At 41.6% G+C, this 27815-nt stretch overlaps 1 protein-coding gene across 1 annotated transcript in view; it reads left to right on the forward strand.

Moving 5' to 3' along the window:
- The window catches only part of GRIN2D (glutamate ionotropic receptor NMDA type subunit 2D), a 441978-nt gene that overhangs the window by 394919 nt on the left and 19244 nt on the right, over positions 1–27815 (forward strand). The window contains exon 11 of the mRNA XM_040325680.1: positions 15176–15408. Within this exon, the coding sequence (XP_040181614.1) occupies positions 15176–15408 (233 nt within the window). The remainder of the gene's footprint in view (positions 1–15175; positions 15409–27815) is intronic.

A 27815-nucleotide genomic window follows, 5' to 3' on the forward strand; every position in this document is an offset into this window, starting at 1 on the left:
AACCATTTTGAATAGCGCACATCTCCCAAAGAGCGATGGCGGTAGGTTGGTCAAAACCTCCAACTCAACCACAATTTTTGAAATCAGAGGAGGATAGTTGAGACAGTAAAGAGACGATGGTTCCTTACCAATTTTTATACTCAAATAGGTAATGTGTTTCTCATTGACGGGAGGATTCGCTCTTAGTAAAGTTTTTTTTCAGGCCAGAGCATTTGCGAAAGGAGTCAAATATAGTTTGGATGGCGAGGATATCCGTTTGAGGAGAGGTAGTAAAAACCAGTATGTCATCCGCGAAAAGAGTGACTCTCATGTCTTCTTGCCCAAATGGAATGCTATGAATGTGAGGAGTGGTATTGAGATGACGTGAAAGGGGTTTGATGGCCAAGTTGAAAAGCAGAGGGGAGAGGGGGCAACCCTGCCGTGCCCTTGTATAAACGTATGGGGTTTGATTGTACACCTGCAGCTATGACTGTTGCCGACGGGACAGAGTAGAGGTTGTGAATAAACTGATAAAAACAGTTATTTCTAACTCTGCCATCACTTGCACAAGGCAAGCATCAGCTCAAGGAAGATACGATTGACTGTTGATGGGAAATTATGCTGGTTTTGGGTCTGCTTTACTATAATTGTTCTTTTAATTCTTTACTTAACACATAAGTATTTATTATAGGCTGCATCACTGATTCTTAGCGCTTTCAAAGCATGGTTCTGAGCTTTCTAAAGCTGGCCATAGAGGTTGCGATTTTCTTTCCTGCAACCACGAGTTGCAGGAAAGAGTATGACTTGATTCCCCCATCCACACAGTCAGTGTGGATGGATGAATCCCTCCCACAGAGGTATTGTGTTCTCCCGAAGGGGAGAGCAGTCCCCACTGGGAGAACAAACAGTGACAATTTCCAGCGCCGCTGGCAATAATTGCATGAACAATGGTTGTACCCAAGTTGATTGATTAACTTGGGTACAATCAGCCTTCCCTTACGTGGTTCGAATCTTGGCTGGTCCCTGCTGTTTCGGCTGACATTCGAACCATCTTTGGCCGGCTTAAGGAGCACTGGAAGCTTTTGCAGACTGACTCTGTACCAGGAGAGAGAGAGGGGAGTCCCCCATCCCTGATATTTATAGGCAACTAGGTAGTTAAAACTGTAAATTACTTTTAAGATATTTTTTTTTTAATCATGAACATTTACCACTCTTTAAATAGTTAGCTTGGTGGGTTGAAAAAATAAAAGATCATCTTTATTTTCAATCTGCAAGAACAAGGAAAATGCTATTTGCAGAGGTATCCAATATTGAGAGCAAAAAAAGCAATCTGCAACAGCTGTTTTAATAATGTCTGCTTCTTAACCAGCTGTCAGAACTGCTATACGTTTGTCTATACAGCATTTCCAATCTACCCTATACATTCTGCCTGAATAGAAATGCTTGCTTCGTGTACAGAAAATGTTAAAAAGTACAAATGAATAAATCAGTTGGGCTTCTTCATCTAGTTCACAGCCTGTGGCCTAATAGTTAAAAGAAGAACTAGCCAATCAGCTAGCCATTTGGGGTTGCTATGTTCAGTTATTGGACATTTTCAAAGGCAATGGAACAAGGGAGAAAATTAGCCTTTTTTTCCAGCAGATGAGTTTATTGATTTTTCTGAGCGTATGTGAAAAATAAAGAATGCTGTGTTACTTTGAACAACTTTACACATCCATAAGTATATGTTACGCTACTTGATCAAACCTTTATTTAACAGGGATTGACACTTAAAAGCTAGTTTGCAATGTAATCATTTTTTCCTTCGTTGTGACAAGTCCTTTCCCAGTGATTATTGCGTTTAACTGAACTGACACACTTTCTTGGCAAGGATAAGCAGCCGTGGAAATTTGTTTTAAAAGGAAACAACAGCCTTGTTTTAAAATTAGTTGAAAGGATCTTGAGTTATTTTTTATATTGAATTATAATAAACTAGAGATACTTTTAGATGGGAACAAAATAATATTAATTAATATTAAAAAATCAGAGGTTCCACAGAGATTTGTTTTAAAGAACTTTTAAAAACAACCTTTTATATCCCCATTTTTTTTTGCCTGGTTTATGGATATTCTGCCACAATCCTTTTGTACATTAAATGTGCAAGGAACGGGTAATTCTGGTTAACATATAATTAATATATAAGCCTAGTTCAATTGTCACATATTAACCAATCCAGTTGGTTAATCTTCAATTATTTTTTACATTTTGATATTATGGCCCCTGCCTTATCTGTAACAGCTGTCCCTTTAGCACTGGCCTGTTACTAATATATATATAAAAAAAAAATTGGCGTTATTCTTATTTTATTTATATTATTGATAGAGATCACATAGAGCAGGGGTGCCCAACTAGTGGCCCGGGAGCCCTCTGATGTGGCCCGTGACATCCTGCTCTGGGATGCAATAGAATACTGTTATTAAAGGTCATTACTAAAATCACAGTGTATATATATATATGGGCATATCTGTTCTGTAGTAGTTACTGGGCTGCTTTCAAACTAACCCGAAGATGCAGAGCAGCGCACCTGCGGGTAACCTGCACCGAGCCATAGACATTCTGAAAATGCACCAAACATGCAGAATATAATAGAAGTCTATTGCAAAATGCAGGAAAGCCAAAGGTACACTGCGTTGGTAAATCACAGCGCATCAGCGTGAAAGCAGCCTTGGGCCCCTTTTTCATGGTCAGTCCAAACGAATTGAAACCTCCATTCACCTCTAAGGAGTGGCAGATGTAAACTGACTTGTGTCCTACCTCCATATGCAGAGCAGACATGGACGTGCCATCCACCCACTCTGTTTATTGAGGCCCGTGACTGGTTACCAAGTTGCTCAACCACTTAAGGCCCGGACCTTTATGCAGGTAAAGGACCTGGCCAGTTTTTGCGATTCGGCACTGCGTCGCTTTAACTGACAATTGCGCGGTCGTGCGATGTGGCTCCCAAACAAAATTGGTGTATTTTTCCCACAAATTGAGCTTTATTTTGGTGGTATTTGATCACCTCTGCGTTTTTTATGTTTTGCGCTATAAACAAAAATAGAGCGACAATTTTGAAATAAAAATAAAATAAATACATTTTTGCTATAATAAATACCCCCAAAAAAGATATAAAAACATTTTTTTCCTCAGATTAGGCCGATACTTATTCTTCTACATATTTTTGGTAAACAAATCGCAATAAGCGTTTAACGATTGGTTTGCGCAACATTTATAGCGTTTACAAAATATGGGATAGTTTTATGGCATTTTTAATAATATTATTTTTTTACTACTAATGGTGGCGATCAGCGTTTTTTTCACATCGGACAATTTTGACACATTTTTGGGACCATTGTAATTTTCACAGCAAAAAATGCTATAAAAATGCATTGTTTTCTGTAAAAATGACAATTGCAGTTTAGGAGTTAACCACTAGGGTGCGCTGTAGGGGTTATGTGTGACCTCATATGTGTTTCTAACTGAGGGGGCGGGGCTGGATGTGTGACGTCACTGATTGCCTTTCCCTATATCAGGGAACAGACGATCAGTGACATTGCCACTGTGAAGAACAGGGAAGGTGTGTTTACACACACCTCTCCCCATTCTTCAGCTCCTGTGACCGTTCGCGGGACACCGGCGACGATCGGGTCTGCGGGTCCTGCGGCCACGGTCATGGAGCTTCAAACCGGGTCGCGGGCACGCTGGACACTTAAAGAGGACGTACAGGTACGTGATGGTGCCCAGCCATACCATTCTGCTGATGTATATGTGCAGGAGGCGGTCCTTAAGTGGTTAAGTGGCCCTTGAGCTTCAAAAGGTTGGGCACCCCTGACATAGAGATTAACCCTCCTGGCGGTATTCCCGAGCGTGACTCGGGGTGGATTTTTTGTGCCAAAATCGGTAATCCCGAGTCACGCTCGGGGTAGCTATGCAGAGCCTGCAGCGCGCGCTGGCTTACCTTGTTTCTGGATCCAGCGATGCCACCGCGCTGTGTGAGCGAGCGGGACCTCGCTCGATTCACACAGTGTCCTCCTGTGCCGCCGATCTCCGTTCCCTGTGACGTTACGATGCACGGGGGCGGAGATCGGCGCCAAATTCAAAAAGATAAACAAACACTATACATACAGTATACTGTAATCTTATAGATTACAGTACTGTATGTAAAAAATACACACCCCCCTTGTCCCTAGTGGTCTGCCCAGTGCCATACATGTTCTTGTATATAATAAAAATGGTTCTTTCTCCCTGCAAACTGTATATTGTCCATAGCAACCAAAAGTGTCCCTTTATGTCAAAAATGGTTTTAGATCAGCTTGAAAACAGCGATAATAAATTATAATCACTTGCAGAATTGAGCGATAGCGATTTGTGGGGAAATTCGTCATAAAAAAAAATGACAGCGACAATTCTGCAACTGAGCAAATTTCAGTGATTTTGAGTTGATTACATTATTGAATAATTTTTATTATAGTTATATTATTATTTGTTATAATTATTTATAATTATTTATTATATTATAATTGATAATTTTGTTTTTAAAAAAATGTCATACCCAGGATGCCTATTAGACTCTGGTTTGGTCAGATTTAAGTGAGCTATTCCTAAGAATTACAGGCCTACAGTATAAAACGCCAAATTTCCTTGCAAATAATGGTACCGCTTTCAGCATCTTTTTTCTGAAAGAATCATACCACCAGGGAGGTTAATACAGTGTCTCCTTTTTTCATAATTGTACAATGTTGATTTGTGTTGACCTAAAGCTGAACCCTAGTCAAATATAAAAGGCACAAATTAAGGCAACTCTGTAATCATTAACACGTCATTAAATGTATGCTTTGTTTCATTGTGTTTTTATTGTTTTCAAATTAAGCAAGGGTACATAGGTAGTGTACATAAAGAGACGGAATATAGAAATGTTAGACAAGGCAATACAGAGGTTTATAAAACTGAAGAAAAACATAAAAAATTGTTAGAAAAGCAGTATGATTGAAAGAATGTCATATAACCTACACGTAAATAACTAGTGTTCTCCAAGCCAAGTATTCAATTGGCTTCATTGATAATTAAAGGTTTACAGAGCTCCCTGTTTCCAGTTAGAATGCGGTTATACGTGTAATGAGTTTTAACTGTCTTCACAGCTTCTGAACCGTTAGGTGCTAGTTTACTCTTCCATTGTCGTGTGATAGATGAGTGAAACTGTAGCAGAGAAGGATGTCTTCCCTGCTAGTCAGGATTGAGTTGTTGGATAGAACTATGTTATTATATAATATGTGTATTTCATCTAGCTGTTTGCCTTAGCTTTAGGGACAGAGATATACGTTGGGAACATTTAAATCCTTGAGCTACTTCATGGCTTGGGTATATTTTTTCAAAGTATAATTTTATCATGCATTGTATATTTTAGTATTTTGTGGGTAAATATTTTTTTTTTTTATTATTTAAATAGAGCAAGCAAATTGCTCAGATTTTGAATGGTGCTGGTTTTACAGACATCCTCCTCTAGGAGATGATTATAAAACCTACACGGAATAAAAATCCAGCAATGTGCATGATTTGCATTTATTTTTTGATAAAAAAAATGAACAGTATTCTTTTCCAGCCATCATACTTGTAGGCATCTGCAGCAGGGCACAATTGGCTTAACCCTTTAACAATTCTATAGAGTTCTTTCAGAGAGACACTGCACACCTCCTAAATAAATAGCATTTATTTTTGTTGAAGTGCATATCATACATAATGCATTATTAAAAACTTTTTATTATTTTTTTAGATAAATATCAAAATCTTATTTTAGGTATGCCATGTGAATAGGAACACATAATAAACATACAATGGGTGTTTCTCAAATTTGACTGAAAAAGTGGAGATACATTTTAACCTCTTTTTCTGTGGCAGGTCGGCTCCATTGCACAAAATCACATACCTGTACGTTGTTTTGTGCAATAGCCACTTTGGGGGGGGGGCGTGCTCTGATTGGACACAGGAGATGCCATTCAGTGGGTCTGGTGGACCGATGTCCGCTGGCCACCTGCGATCTTTCCCGGGAGAGGCAGAGTAAACAAGGCTGGTTGTTGTTCTGACAGGGGCGACAATGGGGATCTTGTGTTTCTCTGTCTTCACCCAGTCAGAGCAACCACCACAGTTAGCAAGCACCCCCTAGGGACACACTTAACCCTTTGATCGCCCCTGATGTTAACCCCTTACCTGCCAGTGTCATTAGTACGGTAACAGTGCATATTTTTAGCACTGATCACTGTATTAGTGTCAATAGTCCCCAAAAAGATATCAAAAGTTTTAGGATTCTCCACAGCAATGTCGCAGTCCCGCTAAAAATCGCTGATCCCCACCATTAATAGTAAAAAAATAAAAATTACATAAAAATATCCCATCATTTGTAGACGCAATAACTTTTGCACAAACCAATCAATATACACTAATTGGGACTTTCTTTACCAAAAACATGTAGCTGAATGCATATTGGCTTAAATTGATAAAGAATTTTTTTTATTGTTTTTTATTTTTTATTTGATATGTTTTATAGCAGAAAGTAAAAAATATTGTGAGGCCATCGGCACCTGTAGTGGAGCCTGAAGCCCAGTCAGAAGAAGGTAGGTGACAAACATGTCATCAGGCAAACCATATGTACAAGGTCTGAGCCGGGAATCATGACACTAGGAGTGGCCCGGGTTTGCACATACAGAGAAGGGGGACATTCGGGACCGGGGAGAAGAGATGCCCGGACTGTTCAGGGGGGATAGAGAGGACACACAGGGGTGAAGGGAGGAAGAGGGGGGAATCCGGGTGGACTATGTAGTGGGATTAGGCAGCAGACTGCAGCTTTGTGAAGGAAGTCCTGTCACTGCTCCAGAGCCCCGGCGGGCATGCAGATCCACAAAGGTTGGGTGAGACACAACTAGAGTGATGGTAGCATTGCTCATAACATCATCTAATACTGACTGAACTGAACTCTACACATGTGTCAAATATAGTATTACTGTCACACCCTGGTTGACAGACCTATGCTGCTTGTTGCCTCCTGTTCTATTTTTAGAGGATTACACTGCATGCAACTTTGCATTGTCTGCTTTCCTGACAAAATTCAGATTGAGATCCTGGATCCGCTACATCCACTTAATTTTTTTTCTGGAAGGTATAAATTCAATTGGACATCTCAATGATTGTAGCGTTAGGTGGGTAGTCTACACGGATGTGACACCCCCAGCCTACATACAATGAGTGTCCTGCACTGATGTTTTTTAGTGGCTCTTTGTGTGTTAAGACAATGTTGTCTTGAGTGGGGATGGTGTAGAATATTTCATATTTAATATTTATTCTTGATAGTCATTGTGACACAATGTTTTTTAGATGGATTTCGATATATTTATTATACTTGTAGCACCCTCTACCTTAGGTAGGTGCTACGTGTAAGAGTTTTTGTGTAAGCTGCCAGTGCAGGTAAATTTAAGCAGGCCTCTGCTGAGAACTAGGCCTGTTTGTTTTTGATCTGGGGGCAGGGGAGTGGTTTAGCGTAGCAGTGGGTGACTGACATGTATTTTAGCTCTTGGGATTCCCTTGTTTCCAGGGAGAATGTTCTGGAAAAGGGGAATGGCAGAGAGCTGGAGTGGCATGGGGTACAGCCGGTTTTAGGCACTTAGCAGAGGCTATTTCCAGGGCTAAAGTGCCTGAAAACCGCCCAGTGTGAAAGGGGTCTTAGAGTTTCTCCTTAATACCTACATACCATGTTTAAACCAATCCCTACTATATTTAAAAAAATATATATATGTATATATTATTTTTTATTTCAACTAGTATAACCTAAATCCAACATGTTTTAAATCTCTTTTAAATCCCTGCACATCAATACAATACTATGTCTGGATGATGAGAGACAATACTTTGGGCCAATCCAGTGTCTTCTGTCCACATGTGCTGGTAAGGACCGAATTGACAGGAATAGAGAGCAGAGATGATTTCATCAGTCTATTGCAGCTCCTTTACTATTTAATCACAGGCAGGAAGGTAGCCAAGTCTTGATACTTAGATAAAAAAAAAATTATATTGGTCACCAGGTTGACTGCACAATTGGGCAAGGCTGTGTTAATCCCAGAAGTGGATAGAAAACAGCAGAAATCTTACAGCGGGTAAGTTATCTCATATATATATATATATATATATATATATATATATATATATATATATATATATATATATATATATATATATATATATATATATATATAATCAACTGTATAGTTCGCTTTTTGCATGGAGATCAGCTTTAAAAAATAAACAGAGCCTCTGGTGACTATACGACACATACAATTCCATTTTAGCTCTCTTTGGTCCAGCACAATAAAGACATTTTTATTTTTTGCACATTATATTGAAATGAATAAGCTTCTTTTGCTTATCTGAAAAGCTGAAGCTATAAGCATTTCATTAATATTCAGTAGGCCTGGTAAGTTTTTGGTTGCATGAACTATTTTTGCGCTTAATTTTCTACATTCTAACCAATAATCCCTTATCACATATACAAACCACTTGAAAATGTCAACTTAATTTGCTTAAAATACAATCAGCCTTTTTTTATGCTAATCCAAAAAATAGCCCAATCACTCGCTATTAACAAAGCTGAAAATTAGCTAATTAGAATAAATAATAAAATTATCCACTTATAGTATGGCTTAGTATTCAAATTAGACTTATATACATATATCTAGGCTGGAAGAACAAATTGATCCCTGACAAGTCCTAAATATTTCTAAGAGTGCACAGTCTTCCTGTTTAGTATTCATCTGAGACCACATGTCTGTAACTGCTTACATGCTATGCATCCAGGAATTCAAATGGGACCTTATATTATACGCTTACAATGTGTATTTTTTTGGGGGTTTGTTTGTGTTTTTTTAGTGTGTGTGTAGGGGGGGGGGGTTACGCAGGAAAGTGCCCACAACAAACTTAAAGTGATATTAAAGCAAATAATAATTACAAACATGTTATACTTACCTGCTCTGTGCAGTGGTGTTGCAGAGAGCAGCTCCGATCCTTTTTTTTTTTGGGTCCCCTGCCAGTGTTCCTGACTCCTCTACCTTGAGCAGTGCCCCCAGAGCCTTTGCTCTATGTGTCAAAACAAACAAACAAACAAACACATAGAGCTATGCATTGCACCCCCCCCCTCTTCATTGGCCCGCTGGCTGTTATTGACAGCAGTGGAAGCCAATGGACACGCGCTGCTGTCTTAGGGTGCATTCACACCTTGGCGTACCTAATCGCGGCGTTTTGTCCCGTGAATTGCGGCGATAAATTGCGGTGTTTTGTAGCGCGATTTGCGGTGACAAAACGCTGCGATTGTGAATGCAGCTTACCCCCAGGTCCACATCTCCTATGCCGAACGCCGAAAGCCGCCTGAAAAAAAGGTCCGGGACTTGTTTTCAGGTGGCAGGCGTACGGCGTTCGGCATGAAGATGTGAACCATCTCCATAGAGGGCAATGTAAAATCATCCCTCCAGCGTCTTAGGGGCTGCTGCGGCGTCGCGCTTCAGGTGTATATACGCCTAGGTGTGAACAGAGCCTTAGACAATGAGGAGGGAGATTCCCCATACACCTGAGGCTCTTGTGATCGATTCAGGATCAGAGGGGGCTCAGGTAAGGATTGAGAGGGATGAGGGGGGGCGGTTGCTGCACACAAAAGGTTTTTACCTTCATGCATAGAATGTATGAAGGTAAAAAACCTTCAGTCCTTAGAACCACTTTAAACATGGATGACAAGGCTATCCCAAAACTTTAATAAGATATTGGAAAACTCACTAATTTATCAAATGCACATATCAAACAGAGACAAGGCTTTCATTATTATACAACATCTATGAAGCATCAATAGGTTTTGCAGTGGTTTACAGAATAAGGGAGATGGTGCCATTACAATACAATTCAATACAATAGGGTTAGGAGGGCATGAGGGCTTATAACAAAAGAAGGGGCAATTGATACAAAAGGCACCTGTGAGGGATGAGCTAATGGAGAAAATAAAAGTTTTGTTTTTAGGTGGAGACAGGAGTCGCTTCCCTGAAGGAATGAGTTTTAAAAGATTGCCTGAAGGCGGACAGAATAGGAAATAGCTAGATAGATTTGGGTAAGGAATTCCAGAGGAAGTGAGAGGCTCTAGAGAAGTCTTTGAGACAAGCACAGGGGGTGGTAAAAAGAGGATGGAGACCAAAAGGTCTTACGTGAAGAGGAAAGAACAGTTTGGGTTTTATTTTGAGATGAGGGCAATAAAGTAACTTGGCGCAGAATAGTGGATGTTTAGGTTTTATAGTTGGACTACTTACCTCAAAAAGAGAACCCTATCTTGTTGCCTTCTATGGACCAGAAATATTTCTAAATACTATCAAATTCAATGCTCAAAAATGTATAACTAGAGATTACTTGCCAAAATGTCTGTTTATTTATACACAGTTTAAAATCCGATACCATTTACACTAAAAATATTTTTAAAAAGTTGATTAACTTGCTTTTGAGATATACCGTACTCTATGCCATTATACTGTATATCCATCAATTATAGCAAAACTGACATCAAACATTTCTTCAATATATAAGTTATTCATCCATTGGGCCAAACTGATAACTGAAATGCACCACTTAAATACTTAGGGTGCATTCACACCACGATTTTGTCATCCGTTTTTTACTCACGATTTTAGCTTTAAAATCGTACAAATCTGTATGGCAAAACGGATCCATTCACTGCCATTCATTAATTTAGGTCCCCAAGTGCATCCGATTTGATCCGCATACGATTTAATACGATTTAAAATCGTATCAAAAAACGTGTCTGCCCACGATTTTTGGTCCTGATTTGAAATCGTATTACAATCGTGTCCGTTTTTTTTTTATATTGTGGTCAATGTAAATCGTACTGAATCGGATGACTGTGCGATAAATGTACCCGATTTTTTATTACTAGGGTTGAGGGAACCCGAACGGAGGTCCCCGCAAATTCAATAACCAGACCCTTTAGGTCTGGTATGGATATTCAGGGGAACCCCGCCGTCAATTTAAAACAAAAATGACGTGCGGTTCCCGGTAAATATCCATAACCAGACCCTTCAGGTCTGGTATGGATATTCAGGGGAACCCCGCCGTCAATTTAAAACAAAAATGACGTGCGGTTCCCCCTAAATATCCATAACCAGACCCATTATCCGAGCACGTTGACCTGGCCGGCCGCAGAAAAGAGGGGGGGACAGAGTGCGGCCCCCCCTCTCTCCTGAACCGCACCAGGCCACATGCCCTCAACATGGGGAGGATGTCCCCATGTTGATGGGGACAAGGGTCTCATCCCCACAACCCTTGCCCGGTGGTTGTGGAGGTATGCGGGCGGGAGGTTTATCAGAATCTGGAAGACCCCTTTAACAAAGGGGACCCCCAGATCCTGACCCCCCCCCTGTGTGAAATGGTAATGGGGTACACTGTACCTCTACCATTTCACGAAGGAAGTAAAAAGTATTGTAAAAAAACACACTGACACAAAAGAATAAAGTCCTTTATTAAAAAAATAAAAAAAAAACTCCAGCGCTGAAAAATCCACTCGTTCCCGGCTTCCAGCGTTGTCCTGATCCTGCGACGGGTGCGGGTGATCTCCCGCGATGAGAAGATCCAGCGTCGGGTGATCTCCGCTCCGGCGATGTGAAGATCTATTCATCCGGCGCAGCAGCATCCCGGACCTCCTCTCACCGCTGGGCACAGCCCAGCGAATGAGCGGCTGAAGCGGTGACATTTCTTATATAGAGGAGGCAGAGCCACCCGTCACGTGACCCTGCCCCCTCTGACGTACCTCTGCTACGTCACTGGGGAAGACCATGAAGAGGAAAGGTCCGGGATGCTGCTGCGCCGGATGAATAGATCTTCACATCGCCGGAGCGGAGATCACCCGACGCTGGATCTTCTCATCGCGGGAGATCACCCGCACCCGTCGCAGGATCAGGACAACGCTGGAAGCCGGGAACGAGTGGATTTTTCAGCGCTGGATTTATTTTTTTTTTTTTTTTAATAAAGGACTTTATTCTTTTGTGTCAGTGTGTTTTTTTTACAATACTTTTTACTTCCTTCGTGAAATGGTAGAGGTACAGTGTACCCCATTACCATTTCACACAGGGGGGGGGTCAGGATCTGGGGGTCCCCTTTGTTAAAGGGGTCTTCCAGATTCTGATAAACCTCCCGCCCGCATACCTCCACAACCACCGGGCAAGGGTTGTGGGGATGAGACCCTTGTCCCCATCAACATGGGGACATCCTCCCCATGTTGAGGGCATGTGGCCTGGTGCGGTTCAGGAGAGAGGGGGGGCCGCACTCTGTCCCCCCCTCTTTTCTGCGGCCGGCCAGGTCAACGTGCTCGGATAATGGGTCTGGTTATGGATATTTACCGGGAACCGCACGTCATTTTTGTTTTAAATTGACGGCGGGGTTCCCCTGAATATCCATACCAGACCTGAAGGGTCTGGTTATGGATATTTACCGGGAACCGCACGTCATTTTTGTTTTAAATTGCCAGCGGGGTTCCCCTGAATATCCATAACTTCAAAAATCTTCTTTTTCCCAGACATTATTTAAAATCAGGATCCGATTTTTTAGTGACAATTTTGACATACGATTACATACGATTTTGTCACATACGATTCCATCCGATTTAACGGTCCGTTTATCGGATGGTAAAATCGTGGTGTGAACCTAGCCTTAAACATCCACAAAACATCATAATGCATATCTTCTTTGTGTTTCCAAGGTCCTCCTCTTGCTGATTAATGCACAATTATCTAAGTCCAAAGTCATTAGATTGTACTGCCTGCACTTTAAAAATGTGAGCTGGTCTTAAGCTTATAAGCCCAACCTAGACACCCCCAGAGATGATTAACCACTTGACGACCGCCTAACGTCCAAAGACGTCCTCGACTTTGTGGTGGTATATCTGAATGATGCATCATTCAGATATTGCCATTTTCAGCCGGCGATTCCCTGCACCATAAGAATAATCATAGCGGCTGTTCTGCCGCTTGATCGTTCTTACGGGCGGCGAAAGGGGATGTCCCCCCTACCTCCCTTTGTTGCTTCTACCTACTCACCTGTGCGAACGGTGAGTCGAAGAACGAATCTGCCGTCCCCTGATGTTGACGATAGAGATTTCTGGTGGACCAGATGGTCGCCGGAGTCTCTATGATCGTCGGAGGCCGGGCGCAATGTTATGACGTCACGCCCGGCCTCTGCATTCAAAAAAATGGCACCGCTTCGGCTAGGAAGTGGTGATTGTTTTTTTATTTTTATTTTAGGCTTCCCAGCCTAGAGGTGAGATGTGTGGTCTTATTGACCCCATATATCACTGTAAAGCGGTCCGATCATGTCATATTCCTATTACAAGGGATATTTACATTCCTTGTAATAGGAATATAAGTGATCATTTTTTTTTTTCTTTTAAAGTGTCAAAATAAAAAAATTGAAGTAAAATTAACAAGTGCCCCTGTCTCTGTGTGCTCGCACGCAAAAGCCCCGCCCACATATGAAAACGGTGTTCAAACCACACAAGTGAAGTGTCGCCATGAACGTTAGAGCGAGAGTAATAATTCTAGCCCTAGACCTCCTCTGTAACTCAAAACATGTAACCAGTAAAGAAAATTAAAGCGTCACCTATGGGGATTTTTAAGTACCAAAGTTTGGCGCCATTTCATGAACATGTGCAATTTTGAAGCGTGACATGTTAGGTATCTATTTACTCAGCGTAACTATATCTTTCACATTATGCAAAAAAATTGGTGTAACTTTACTGTTTTTTTTTTTTAAAGCATGAAACTGTTTTTTTTATTTTTAAAAGCATTCGAAAAATTGCTGCGCAAATACCGTGTGAGAAAAAAATGACCGTCAATGTATTCTCTAGGGTCTCTGCTAAAAAAGCACTCTGAGCACCACCTCTGTTATTCACAATGTTTCCTTCAAACCAGTCATCCTGAGGATATTTGAGTACATAATTGTCCCACACAACAAGCTGTAAATTCCTGCTTCAGGTGAATTAGCGAGTAGGTTATACTGAGATTCCTCACATGTGTAGATTAGAAGTATCACATGGCCACACTCACATTTCCATGGGCAAACACTTTATCTCGGTGTCACAGAGATACTTGCTGTCGTCTTAATCCACTGTGTGAAAACAGATTTATGTTTTGGTCAGTTTATTTCTATAGAGGTGATAAATTGCAACTGTAATATCCACAGTCATAAAGTTGTACTTTAGCAGTGGCCATTAACCCACATGAACACTGCAATGGGGGTTATTTACGGAAGGAAAAAACACTTTGCACTACAAGTGCACTGCAAGTGCACTTGAAAGTGCACTTGGAAGTGTAGTCGCTGTAGATCTGAGGGGTAGATCCAGTGCCGATCCTGACCTCCCTGGGGCCCTAAGCAAAATGACATGGCACATTAAAAATGAGAAGCGGGGGGGGCCTGACGACAGTGACATGTCACATTAAAGAAAGTTGAGAAGCGGGGGGAGGGGGTGTTCTGCTGTCGGAAATTACTCAGTCAGCGAGTTTAGAAGCGGGGTGAGGGTGCGAAAATTACTTCTCACCAGACGGGGCCTCTAGTACCTTGGGGGGCCCTAAGCGGCTTTGCGGGGCCCTAAGCGGCTTGCATAGTGAGCCTATAGTGAGGATCGGCCCTGGGTAGATCTGAAATGAGGGGAAGCTCTGCTGATTTTATCATCCAATCATGTGCAAGCTTAAATGTTGTTTTTTATTCTCCTTGTATGTCCCCCTCGGATCTACAGTGACTGAACTTGAAAGTGCACTTGTAGTGCAAAGTGGATTTGCCTTTCGTAAATAACCCCCAATGTCTCACAGTGTATCACTTGTATGTACAAATTGCTAAAAGGTAAAGAAAGGTATGTGCTTAGTGTCCTTAATCAAGCTCTACTTGAACAACAGATACAGTATGTATGGTTATCTATAATCCAAAGCATCCGTAAGGATCAGATTCTGGTCCACAGGGTTTTTTACCCATATCCAATATTTTACATCAGTAAGATGGCTAACAGGGTACAATACTTTATTACTACTACATGTTGCAATGGAATTCTATATATATATTTTTTTTACTGGGTAAATAAGAACAGTGCATTTTGTTTTTACAGATGAGATTGAAATGCTGGAAAGGCTTTGGTTATCAGGAATTTGCCACAATGACAAGATTGAAGTGATGAGCAGCAAGTTAGACATTGACAATATGGCGGGTGTTTTCTACATGCTCCTTGTAGCAATGGGATTGAGTTTGCTTGTGTTCGCATGGGAGCATCTTATATACTGGAAGTTACGTCACTGCATGAGACATTCTGGGAGACTCGACTTCTTGATGGCAATTAGCAGGGTAAATATGTCATTATGTTTTCTATTTTTTTTGTGCATACAGATTCTTGTGTGTAAAATGGGAGTTTTGAAAGCAACTATAACCCGTAATTGGCAAATTATTTTAAAATCATACCGACCTCCATATTTTTCTTACCTATTTTAAACAGTTTGGGGCAGATCCACAGAGCGAGTATGCCGGCGTATCTACTGATACGCCGGCGTACTTTCAAATTTCCCACGTCGTATCTTTGGTTTGAATCCTCAAACCAAGATACAACGGCATCTGGGTTAGATCCGACAGGCGTATGGCTTCGTACGCCTTCGGATCTTAGATGCAATACTTCGGCGTCCGCTGGGTGGAGTTCTCGTCGTTTTCCGCGTCGAGTATGCAAATTAGCTATTTCCGACGATCCACAAACGTACGCGCGGCCGTTACATTCTCTTACGTCGTCTCTAGTCGGCTTTTTCCGGCGTATAGTTAAAGCTGGTGTTTTGCGGTGTATAGTTAGACTTGCCATGTTAAGTATGGCCGTCGTTCCCGCGTTTATTTTGAATTTTTTTTTGTTTTGCGTAAGTCGTCCGTGAATTGGGATGGACGTAATTCATGTCTATGTTAAAAAAAATTACATCCTTGTGACGTCATTTAGCGCAATGCACGGCGGGAAATTTAGGGACGGCGCATGCGCAGTTCATTCGGCGTGGGGACGCGCTTCATTTAAATGAAACACGCCCCCTAATCGCCGATTTGAATTACACCGCCAGAGATAGACTACGCCGCCGTAACTTACGGCGCAAAATCTTAAAGGATTCAAACTAAAGCCAGGTAAGGTACGGCGGCGTAGCGTATCACTGATACGCTGTGCGGGTGCAGATCTCTGTGGATCTGCCCCTTTGTGCATAAATTCAGGCTCTTTTGTTTGTCTTTTGTGACTCTGCTATATTTCATATTTGACATTTTATTATTTTTGCAGTCCCATGGTGAGACCATATTTATACAAATTATTTACACATTTATTACAAAGAGATACCCAGCTGTTGTAGTGTGAGGTTTATCACTCTTTAGAACATTAACTTACAGGACACTTGGAAAAGATAAAGGGTTTTCATATTTATATACTTATTTTTGCTATTTTTTTATAAACTTTTTACAATTAAATATTTTTATATATAACATTTCATAATTTTGTGTGTGTGTATGATATTGATCTACCTATCAATTCAATTGATAAAGTATCATTAGCACCATATAAAAATGCTTTAGTTTTAAATAGGGAGCACAATATTAGCATGCTTAATTTTTAAACAGGAAGGCCCCATACACACGAGAGGATTTATCCGCAGATACGGTCCAGCGGACCGTATCCGCGGATAAATCCTCTCGAGGATTTCAGAAGATTTCTATGCGATGGTGTGTACACACCATCGCATTGAAATCCGCGCTGAAATCCTCTGGCGATGACGTGTCGCGCCGTCGCCGCTATTATGACGCGGCGACGGCGCGACGCTGTCATATAAGGAATTCCACGCATGCGTCAAATCATTACGACGCGTGCGGGGAATCCCTTTGGACGGATGGATCCGGTAAGTCTGTACAGACGAGCGGATCCATCCGTTGGAATGGATTCCAGCAGATGGATTTGTTGTGCATGTCAGCAAATATCCGATCTGCTGGAATCCATCCCAGAGGAGATTTCTCAGCGGAAACGGATCCGCTGGCGTGTACACACCATAGGATCTATCCGCAGAAACCCATTTGCTGGGATTTATCTGCGGATGGATTCTATCGTGTGTATGGGGCCGAAGCCCGTACATATCCTTTAAAAAATTAGATTTTCTTTAATAGTGGGGATCTTTAGCTAGTGAAATTTAAGGGGTGTCTAGTTTTATCAGTCAGCTTAAATACTTTGACCTTTACCTTACAGGTTCCTTCATTTATACATGTTCCCTGGAGAACTATCATTACATCTTGTTTCATGCTTTATTCTGAAACTCACTCTAAAATATTCACATCGCAGTGGATAGTGACGGTCATGATTTTTCATAGATGTGCCTTACATTTGTTTTACTTTCAAAACCAATGCATATTTATAGCCCGATAGCAGTATTTGATGTATGAACCTCTCAAGGTGGTAGAAGCAACGCTGTTTATCCATCTCTTTTATTAGACAAAGCTGTATTTCCTGTTTCAAATATCACATAACAACACCACATTAACTTAGTTAGGATTTTTAAAGTAGATACATATCTACAGTCCTTACTATGTTTTATGTTTTTTATGTATTTATTTATTTTATGTTCTGTATAGTCATAGGAAAAAATCATACATTTGGCAAGATAATCATCATATTTTGTCATTGAGAGAGAAAAAAAGAGTGATCACATTACTAAATATCATATGCTTTCTACTTGGGGAATACATAGTTGTGACCTACAATATATCTAAATAAATAAACCACTAAGCCTTTATTTAAAATGAGTAGAGCAATTTAAGCAGAGGAGTAGAAACTTGGCTTACATCAGCTAATCAACTTTAGGAAGTGTAGCAAAGGTAAAGTAATGAAATATGATTTCTGTTTGTTTCGCTTTGAGTTAAGCTAAGTAAGCTAAGACATTAAATTAAATTTTCTTGCGATTCAATGATTTTTGACCAAATTCCCTCTAATAATGACAGATGCGCGGGTGTTGGTTCTCTAAAGCTAAATGTTTTTTCTCACACCAAATTATGAGTTTTGAGAGATCCCCCTGGCCTTGTTGCCAATGTTATCAATAGGAAAGATTTCATAAGGCTGGCATTTTTTCTGAAAAAAGGATTCAATCTTACTTCCAGACAAAGGTGATATTTTTAAACCGCGTGCTAAAAGGTAAAGAGCTATTATATTTTCTGTGGGGAAAAATAAATGATTTCTAATTAGTTGCAGAATGTCTGGACTGGCAATGAGCACTGTGCATTGTTGTACTGTATGTGTTGGGTTAGCCCAGTGCTGTCATTTGGGGGTAGGAAGAAAGTCTTCAGTCCTCTGTAAGCACCAAATTATACTTAAGGCAACATTCACAACTGGGTATAGCATAGTCAAGCTATTTACATTTTTGTGTGCATTTTTCACATCATTGTAGAGAAATTTGACATCAAAGAGCTTCTTTGGCACAGGATTGGTCATTTTTGTCCCCAGAGACTTATTATGGGAAATCCCAAAAAAACTCACATAACACAATTTTTTGCAAATTTTTTTAGTCACTCCCATTGAAGTATATGGGACATAAAATACCTAAATCTGCCTGAAAAAAGCTCTTGTTCTTTTTTAAGTGGCAGGTGCATAACGACAGATTCCTGAATGCTCAGGTGTGAATAGGCATAATTTTAAACAGTGGAATTTTTAATGTTGAGTGTTTTGTGGCTATGAGCTTCAAGCTATAAAATGCTCAGATGTGAATGGGGTCTTAGAGCTTACCAATGGAGTATTCTGCTTGCTTCCATGAGTAAACAGAGCAGCAAGGAAGCAACTGGTAGATAAATGTAAGCAACTGTGTAGCCGGTATTAAAGTGTATAGGTAAAGTACTGGAAAACATGATATAAAGAGAAATGGCAATTGCAATCAGCCAGATTTTACATTTCTGCTGCCCAGAATAGTCTTACCAGTAGAACACGTTTTCTAACTAGTTGCTTCTGTGCACTTAAAGCACGATTCCACCCGCGATTTTATTTTTTTTTTTAAAAGTCAGCAGCTACTAACAGTGTAGCTGCTGACTTTTTATAAGGACACTTATCTGTCCAAGTCGCTCTCGATGTCGGTCCCCCGACGGCGATTGCTGCCGATTGCTCGGTCCTGGCGCCTCCATCCTTACTAAGGGAAACAGGTAGTGAAGCCTTACGGCTTCACTGTCCGTTTCCTACCGCGCATGCGAGACTCTCATGGCGCTTTGTGAATGGGCGGCTACCTCCTGGGATACATACAGTTCCCAGAAGGCAGAGCGGCTCATTCACAAGAAGACATGGCGACGTAGGACGAGCCTGAAGATCCTCTGCAGTGGAAGAAGAGGAAGAAGAGCTACTTCCGCATAGCAACAGCCCTTTCAGGTGAGTATCAAAAAAAAAATCCAATATTTTTTTATTTATTTTAGGATTTTTTGTGAAAAAAAAAACAAAAACGGGTAGAACTCCACTTTAATTTCACATCATGATTTATATCTTATTAAAAGATACTCTCCGCAGTCAGGGTAAAGTGACATAAGTGTTCATTGATACCCCCTATCCCAACCTTTTATATACTACTCCCCCACGCATCCCTTTGTCTAATTTTATGTGTCATCTGGTGACAGAGGTGATAGGACGATGCCATCACTGGCCACCCACATGACAGCGTTTGATGATTGGGCTAAGCACTGTCACATAGAGAAGGTCATGTGACGGTGATATACTGTAACTGCCGGTAAAGTGGGCTTTCTGCAGTCGCTGTCATTTTGAATGAGCAAAGCCATGCTGTCTCTAGAAATGAAGGTCTTTGTGGTGTGTCATTTAAGTGATATTAAATATATATAATATATAAAATAATAAAATGTCCACCCCTTCCTTAACCCAGATGTTCCGCTTTGTGTTAGCCACGCTTTTCTGTTTCAGGGTGGATTCCTTCCCTCACAGGGTTCTATGGAGCCACCCTTCTGGGTGCGCTTCCTGGGATCTGACTGAGGTTGATGTGATTATGCTGCTTGTGCTGATATGCAAAGGAAGCCTGAGAGGATTCACACAGAACACAAGCCCTGTGCTCCTTTTCGTGAGAAGTGATTGACAAATGGCTTCTGAGGTGCTGTCAATCTCTTCCTTTGAAGCGTAGTGTGGCAGTTGCAGCACTATGAAGTGCCTTTATGCGCTGTGGCATTAGAAGAATTTTGATTTCTCTGATCTTTTAGTCCAAACAAGACTATCTGTTCCTCTATAATTCTTCTAGTGCCCTTCTATGGAAGCAGTAGGTTTGAAGAGCACACCAAACTCTTGAGATAACTTCTTTATTAACTTCAGCTTTTCTTCATATATAACACTGACAATTTCGCAGCAAGCAGTCCATGTACAAACACGTGTTGAATAAAGTATAACAAATGGAGGTTCAACTGTTCAATCTTGTCATTCTACATAAAATGGTAGATATATATCTTTCTTCAGTATCTGTACTCTCACTTTAAGTTTTTTAAAAACTTTATGATCTCACTGAGGCTTAATAAATAGTTTTACTCGCTCTATATTGCTATTAACAATAGGAACATATATAGCTGTATTAAATACCTATTTTGGCCACTTGCTTCCATAAAACAGAACTCTGACTGGTGTGTGTCTGTTCAGTTCCTATCTTTCTCTCTCTCTCTCTCTCTCTCTCTCTCTCTCTCTCTCTCTCTCTGGTGTAATCAATTCTAGCAGTGTGCTGGGAATTTTCCAGACAGAATGAGTGTAAGGCTGGCTGTGATTGGCCAAGACTACTGTTCAATGTGAGATTGGCTGTGATTGGCTAAGACTCCTGATGATTCACAAAAGCTTAACTCTATACTTTCTGGTTTCAATTCTGCTGTGTCATTGAGCTTACATTATAGTCACACAACACATTTTAAAGGGCATATTCTCTCCTTCTGCTTCTGTTAACACAATATACAACTGTTACACGACATCCATATATAGATTTACAGTAAATAACTCTGCTTTTATCTCTTACATATGAGCATATGAATTGTATTAAGGTTATTAGCAGTTCTAGCTGTATATGCATGTACAGTACAGACCAAAAGTTTGGACACACCTTCTCATTCAAACAGTTTTCTTTATTTTCATGACTATGAAAATTCTAGATTCACACTGAAGGCATCAAAACTATGAATTAACACATGTGGAATTATACATAACAAAAAAGTGTGAAACAACTGAAAATATATTTCATATTCTAGGTTCTTCAAAGTAGCCACCTTTTGTTTTGATTACTGTTTGGCACACTCTTGGCATTCTCTTGATGAGCTTCAAGAGGTAGTCACCTGGCACAGCACCCCATCACTCTCCTTCTTGGTCAAATAGCCCTTACACAGCCTGGAGGTGTGTTTGGGGTCATGTCCTGTTGAAAAATAAATGATGATCCAACTAAACGCAAACTGGATGGAATAGCATTCCGCTGCAAGATGCTGTGGTAGCCATGCTGGTTCAGTATGCGTTAAATTTTGAATACATTCCCAACAGTGTCACCAGCAAAGCACCCCCACACCATCACACCTCCTCCTCCATGCTTCACGGTGGGAACCAGGCATGTAGAGTCCATCCGTTCACCTTTTCTGCGTCGCACAAAGACACGGGGGTTGGAACCAAAGATCTCAAGTTTGGACTCATCAGACCAAAGCACATATTTCCACTGGTCTAATGTCCATACCTTGTGTTCTTTAGCCCAAACAAGTCTCTTCAGCTTGTTACCTTTCTTTAGCAGTGGTTTCCTAGCAGATATTCTACCATGAAGGCCTGATTCACACAGTCTCCTCTTAACAGTTCTAGAGATGTGTCTGCTGTAAAAGGTGGCTACTTTGAAGAACCTAGAATATGAAATATATTTTCAGTTTTTTCACACTTTTTTGTTAGATATAATTCCACATGTGTTAATTAATAGTTTTGATGCCTTCAGTGTGAATCTACAATTTTCATAGTCATGAAAATAAAGAAAATTCTTTGAATGAGAAGGTGTGTCCAAACTTTTGGTCTGTACTGTAAGTCGCATTAGCAACCTAGGACAGGTCTTAGCTGGCCAGCTACACGTAGTGTAGTACATGCCATGTTTGTGTCCTTTCAGGCTGCATGTGCATGTCGGCACCAGCAGCATCACCACATCATGGAAGTTTTTTTAATGTAGGTGTACACATCCGTTGGGTTCCTGTGCGCACTACCCCATCTTGAAGTTTGGGGAAGTGGCACATGAATCTAGAAGATGCAGCTAGAAACACTGAACCTGAGCTGTATTGGAAATATTTGCTTATACTTCTGTGTTAAATACAGATGTGTTTCTGTTTTCAAAGTTTAGGCCTTTGTACTATTTTATATTTCTTTAAAATTCTGGCAGTTTTAATAAATTGATACAATTATATATCGTGTAGACATTTAACTTAACAACCCTGTAATCATTCCCAGACCAGCTTCTGTAAAATAGTATTCTAATGAACTCTTTTTTAAATGAAAATGTAGGCAACGATTCGATCTAAGCACTTCACAATGATTAACGGTCTCCTCAGCCTGCAAATGGAATGAAATCCATTAAAACACATGTCTATGATTAGTCTTGCCTTTTTGGGATGTCACGTTAACCACAATTGTATGTTTATGTGCATTTCTTGCAAATTGCTTTTCATGTCAGGTGGCAACATTCTTTTATCTCCATTCACATACCTATGTAGAAAGGTGGTCTATAAAGTGTACATTTATAGCCTCCCAAGCAGCCCCTTTTATGCACTGTGCTTTCATTCTCAGATCTCTGATGTGATAGCAGCCATGTAATTAACATGCCAGCCACATTAACAGCTGCCTGAAAAATGTGTGTTTTTATCACACTGTGGTTTCTCAGGTGATTCCTGGCAAAGTATTCAGCTTCTATCTCTCTCCATCTTATTTCTCCAACTATCCTCCCTCTTCTCTCAGATTGCCTCATCTTGTTACTGTTTCTCAAAAATTAATGACCTAAAACAAGGACAAACAAAGACATAACAGATCATTCCATGAAGAAAGAAAAGACTAGATCAGATAAGAGAGACAGAGGGAGAGAAGGAATTTGAATATATTTAGTACACATTGCATAATCATTGTGTACAAGGTTTGAAATATAGTCTTGTGATAATAACCCTTTCTGGACTGCTTTGCTGCATCAGGTTCTTAAGAAAATGAAAGTGTTTCTGTGGCTAAGTTACTGTTTTTCTAAAGATTTTTTAAATATCAAACCAAGGTTCACTAAAAAATAATCTTTAAAATGTTCTAAAAAAAATATCCTTTTATGTTTACCAAAATGTAAACTGATTCTAGTATAAATGTGAGTTAGGCACTTTAGATTGTCAGGTCCTTGAGTGCAGGGACTGATGTGAATGTACAATATACAGTGGGTACGGAAAGTATTCAGACCCCCTTTTCCACTCTTTGTTATATTGCAGACATTTGCTAAAAACATTTAAGTTCATTTTGTTCTCATTAATGTACACAAAGCACCCCGTATTAACAGAAAAACACAGAATTGTTGAAATTTTTGCAGATTTATTAAAAAAGGAAAACTGAAATATCACATGGTCCTAAGTATTCAGACCCTTTGCTCAGTATTTAGTAGAAGCACCATTTTGATCTAATACAGCCATGAGTCTTTTTGGGAAAGATGCAACAAGTTTTTCACACCTGGATTTGGGGATCCTCTGTCATTCCTCCTTGCAGATCCTCTCCAGTTCTGTCAGTTTGGATGGTAAACGTTGGTGGACAGCCATTTTTAGGTCTCTCCAGAGATGCTCAATTAGGTTTAAGTCAAGGCTCTGGCTGGGCCATTCAAGAACAGTCACTGAGTTGTTGTGAAGCCACTCCTTCATTATTTTAGCTGTGTGCTTAGGGTCCTTGTTTCGTTGGGAGGTAAACCTTTGGCCCAGTTTGAGGTCCTGAGCACTCTGGAGAAGGTTTTCGTCCAGGATATGCCTGTACTTGGCCGCAATCATCTTTCCCTCGATTGCAATCAGTCGTCCTGTCCCTGCAGCTAAAAAACATCCCCACAGCATGATGCTGTCACCACCATGCTTGACTGTTGGGACTGTATTGGACAGGTGATGAGCAGTGCCTGGTTTTCTCCACACATACTGCTTAGAATTAAGACCAAAAAGTTCTATCTTGGTCTCATCAGACCAGAGAATCTTATTTCTCACCATCTTGGAGGAGTCCTTCAGGTGTTTTTTTTAGCAAACTCCATGCAGGCTTTTATGTGTCTTGCATTGAGGAGAGGCTTCCATTGGGCCACTCTGCCATACATCCTTGACTGGTGGAGGGCTGCAGTGATGGTTGACTTTCTACAACTTTCTCCCATTTCCCGACTGCATCTCTGGAGCTCAGCCATAGTGATCTTTGGGTTCTTATTTACCTCTCTCACCAAGGCTCTTCTCCCCCGATAGCTCAGTTTGGCCAGACTTCCAGCTCTACGAAGGGTTTTGGTCTTCCCAAACGTCTTCAATTTAAGGATTATGGAGGCCACTGTGCTCTTAGGAACCGTAAGTGCAGCAGAATTTTTTTTTGTAACCTTGGCCAGATCCGTGCCTTGCCACAATTCTGTCTCTGAGCTCTTCAGGCAATTCCTTTGACCTCATGATTCTCATTTGCTCTAACATGCACTGTGAGCTGTAAGGTCTTATATAGACAGGTGTGTGGCTTTCCTAATCAAGTCCAATTGGTATAATCAAACACAGCTGGACTCAAATGAAGGTGTAGAACCATCTCAAGGATGATCAGAAGAAATGGATAGCACCTGAGTTGATTATATGAGTGTCACAGCAAAGGGTCTGAATATTTAGGACCATGTGATATTTCAGTTTTTCTTTTTTAATAAATCTGCAATGTCAACAATTCTGTTTTTGTCTGTCAATTTGAGGTGCTGTGTGTACATTAATGAGGAAAAATGAACTTAAATGATTTTAGCAAATGGCTGCAATATAACAAAGAGTGAAAAATGTAAGGGGGTCTGAATACTTTCCGTACCCACTGTATATGTAAAGCGCTGCGTAAATTTTGATATATATGTTGATGTGGAAAATGTTATATCAATAATATGAAATATATGGGTTAATATGAAAATTTCACTATAATATAAGTACATGTAATAAATAATAAATAAATAATAATGTACTAGTATCAATGTATACATTAATACAAGCAGATGCCTTGTGTTCAAAAAATTTGCTTTGTGCTGAGAGAGAACTTTGAACACTATAAAAAATGGAGCTCCATCCAAAAGGGGAAGCTTCACTTGTCTGCCCCCCCCCACCCCTGCTGCCACTTTTGGTACCTTTTGGGGGGGAATGGGTACCTGGTTTTGACAGCGGCTCAGCAAACCCTCCTTCCCCTGCGGTCTTCTGAGACACATCACAGGTCCCAGAAGACTGTGGTCCATTTACAAAGCTCAACATGCCCTTGCGCATGCACAGTAGGAAACCGACTGTAAAGCAGCAAGGCTTTTATTGCCTGTTTCCCACACCAGCACCTGAGAGCTGATTCAAGAATTGTCTTGGGGGTGGACACTTGTAGTGCAAAGTGGATTTGCCTTTCGTAAATAAACCCCATTGTGTTTACTTTTTTTTTCACAAGAAACCCATTGTGTTTACTTTAAAGGAGGATGAGAAGATATTGTACAAAACCATTGTGTTTCAGGTCCAATTGGGAAACTCTGGGCCAAATTCTCAAAAGAGATACGCAGACTTAACTGCTGTTCAGCCTGCGTATCTCTGTGCCTAACTTTGGAAACGATTCTCAAAAGGCTTTTTCCAAAGTTAGGCAGAAAATCTGACATGTGTAAAACACTTACACGGTCAGATTTTAGGATGCAGTACCGCATCCGCCACTGGGGGCATTTCTCATTGAAATCCAGCTTTGCGTATGCAAATGAGGACTTAAGTAGATTTTCAAAGCATTTCAGCACTTTGATTTCTGCCTAAGTTCCGAATTTGCCGGCGCAAAATTAGGGCTGGTTTTACAATGTGGAAAGTTAGCCAAACCTAGTAAAGGCCCATTCCAGCGACGGCATTTGGTATACATTCCTGAGGGAGAACTCCACGGCAATTTTTAAATTCAAAACCGGCATGGGTTCCCCCCCAGGAGCATACCAGGCCCTTAGGTCTGGTATGGGTTGTAAGGAGACCCCCCCACGCCGAAAAATTGACGTAGGGGGTCCCCCTACAATCCATACCAGACCCGTATCCAAAGCACGCTACCCCGGCCGGCCAGGAAGGGAGTGGGGACGAGCGAGCGTCCCCCCCCCCTCCTGAGCCGTGCCAGGCCGCATGCCCTCAACATGGGGGGGTTGGGTGCTCTGGGGCAGGGGGGCGCACTGCGGGCCCCCCCACCCCAGAGCACCCTGTCCCCATGTTGATGAGGACAGGACCTCTTCCCGACAACCCTTGCCATTGGTTGTCGGGGTCTGCGGGCGGAGGCTTATCGGAATCTGGGAGTCCCCTTTAATAAGGGGGCCCCCAGATACCGGCCCCCCACCCTAAGTGAATGGATATGGGGTACATCGTACCCCTATCCATTCACCTGTAGGCAAAAAGTAAAATGTAGTAAACACACAACACAAGGCTTTTTAAAATATTTTATTATTCTGCTCCGGAGGCCCCCCCTGTCTTCGTTATTAGCTCAATTACCAGGGGGGGCTTCTTCTTCCGCTCTCCGGGGGTCTTCTCCGCTCTCCGGGGGTCTTCTCCGCTCTCCGGGGGTCTTCTCCGCTCTCCGGGGGGGCTTCTCCGGACTCCGGGGGGCTTCTTCCATCTTCTCCCCTCTTCCGCTCTTGACTCGGCGAACCCCGGTTCTTCTGCAGCTCTCCGGTGCCTTCTTCTTCAGCGCTGGCTGCCTGCTATGTTTGTGTGTTAGCTCGATTTCAAACAGGCAGCCGGCGCGGTCTTCTGTGACGCCAGGGTCTTCTGGTCTTCTGTTCTTCCGATGTTGCCTCGTCGCCTGTTGTCGCTGCAATGATGGAAGCGCGCCTTGCATCCCATTTATATAGGCATCACCGTCCCATCATGCTCCGGCAGGTACCCACGTGGTGGGTGCCTACCCACGTGCACCCACCACGTGGGTACCTACCGGAGCATGATGGGACGGTGATGCCTATATAAATGGGATGCAAGGCGCGCTTCCATCATTACAGCGACAACAGGCGACGAGGCAACATCGGAAGAACAGAAGACCAGAAGACCCTGGCGTCACAGAAGACCGCGCCGGCTGCCTGTTTGAAATCGAGCTAACACACAAACATAGCAGGCAGCCAGCGCTGAAGAAGAAGGCACCGGAGAGCTGCAGAAGAACCGGGGTTCGCCGAGTCAAGAGCGGAAGAGGGGAGAAGATGGAAGAAGCCCCCCGGAGTCCGGAGAAGCCCCCCCCGGAGTCCGGAGAAGCCCCCCCCGGAGAGCGGAAGACCCCCGGAGAGTGGAAGACCCCCGGAGAGCGGAAGAAGAAGCCCCCCCTGGTAATTGAGCTAATAACGAAGACAGGGGGGGCCTCCGGAGCAGAATAATAAAATATTTTAAAAAGCCTTGTGTTGTGTGTTTACTACATTTTACTTTTTGCCTACAGGTGAATGGATAGGGGTACGATGTACCCCATATCCATTCACTTAGGGTGGGGGGCCGGTATCTGGGGGCCCCCTTATTAAAGGGGACTCCCAGATTCCGATAAGCCTCCGCCCGCAGACCCC

Source organism: Rana temporaria, chromosome 10 (genome assembly GCF_905171775.1).
Source record: "Rana temporaria chromosome 10, aRanTem1.1, whole genome shotgun sequence".
NCBI lineage: Eukaryota > Metazoa > Chordata > Amphibia > Anura > Ranidae > Rana > Rana temporaria.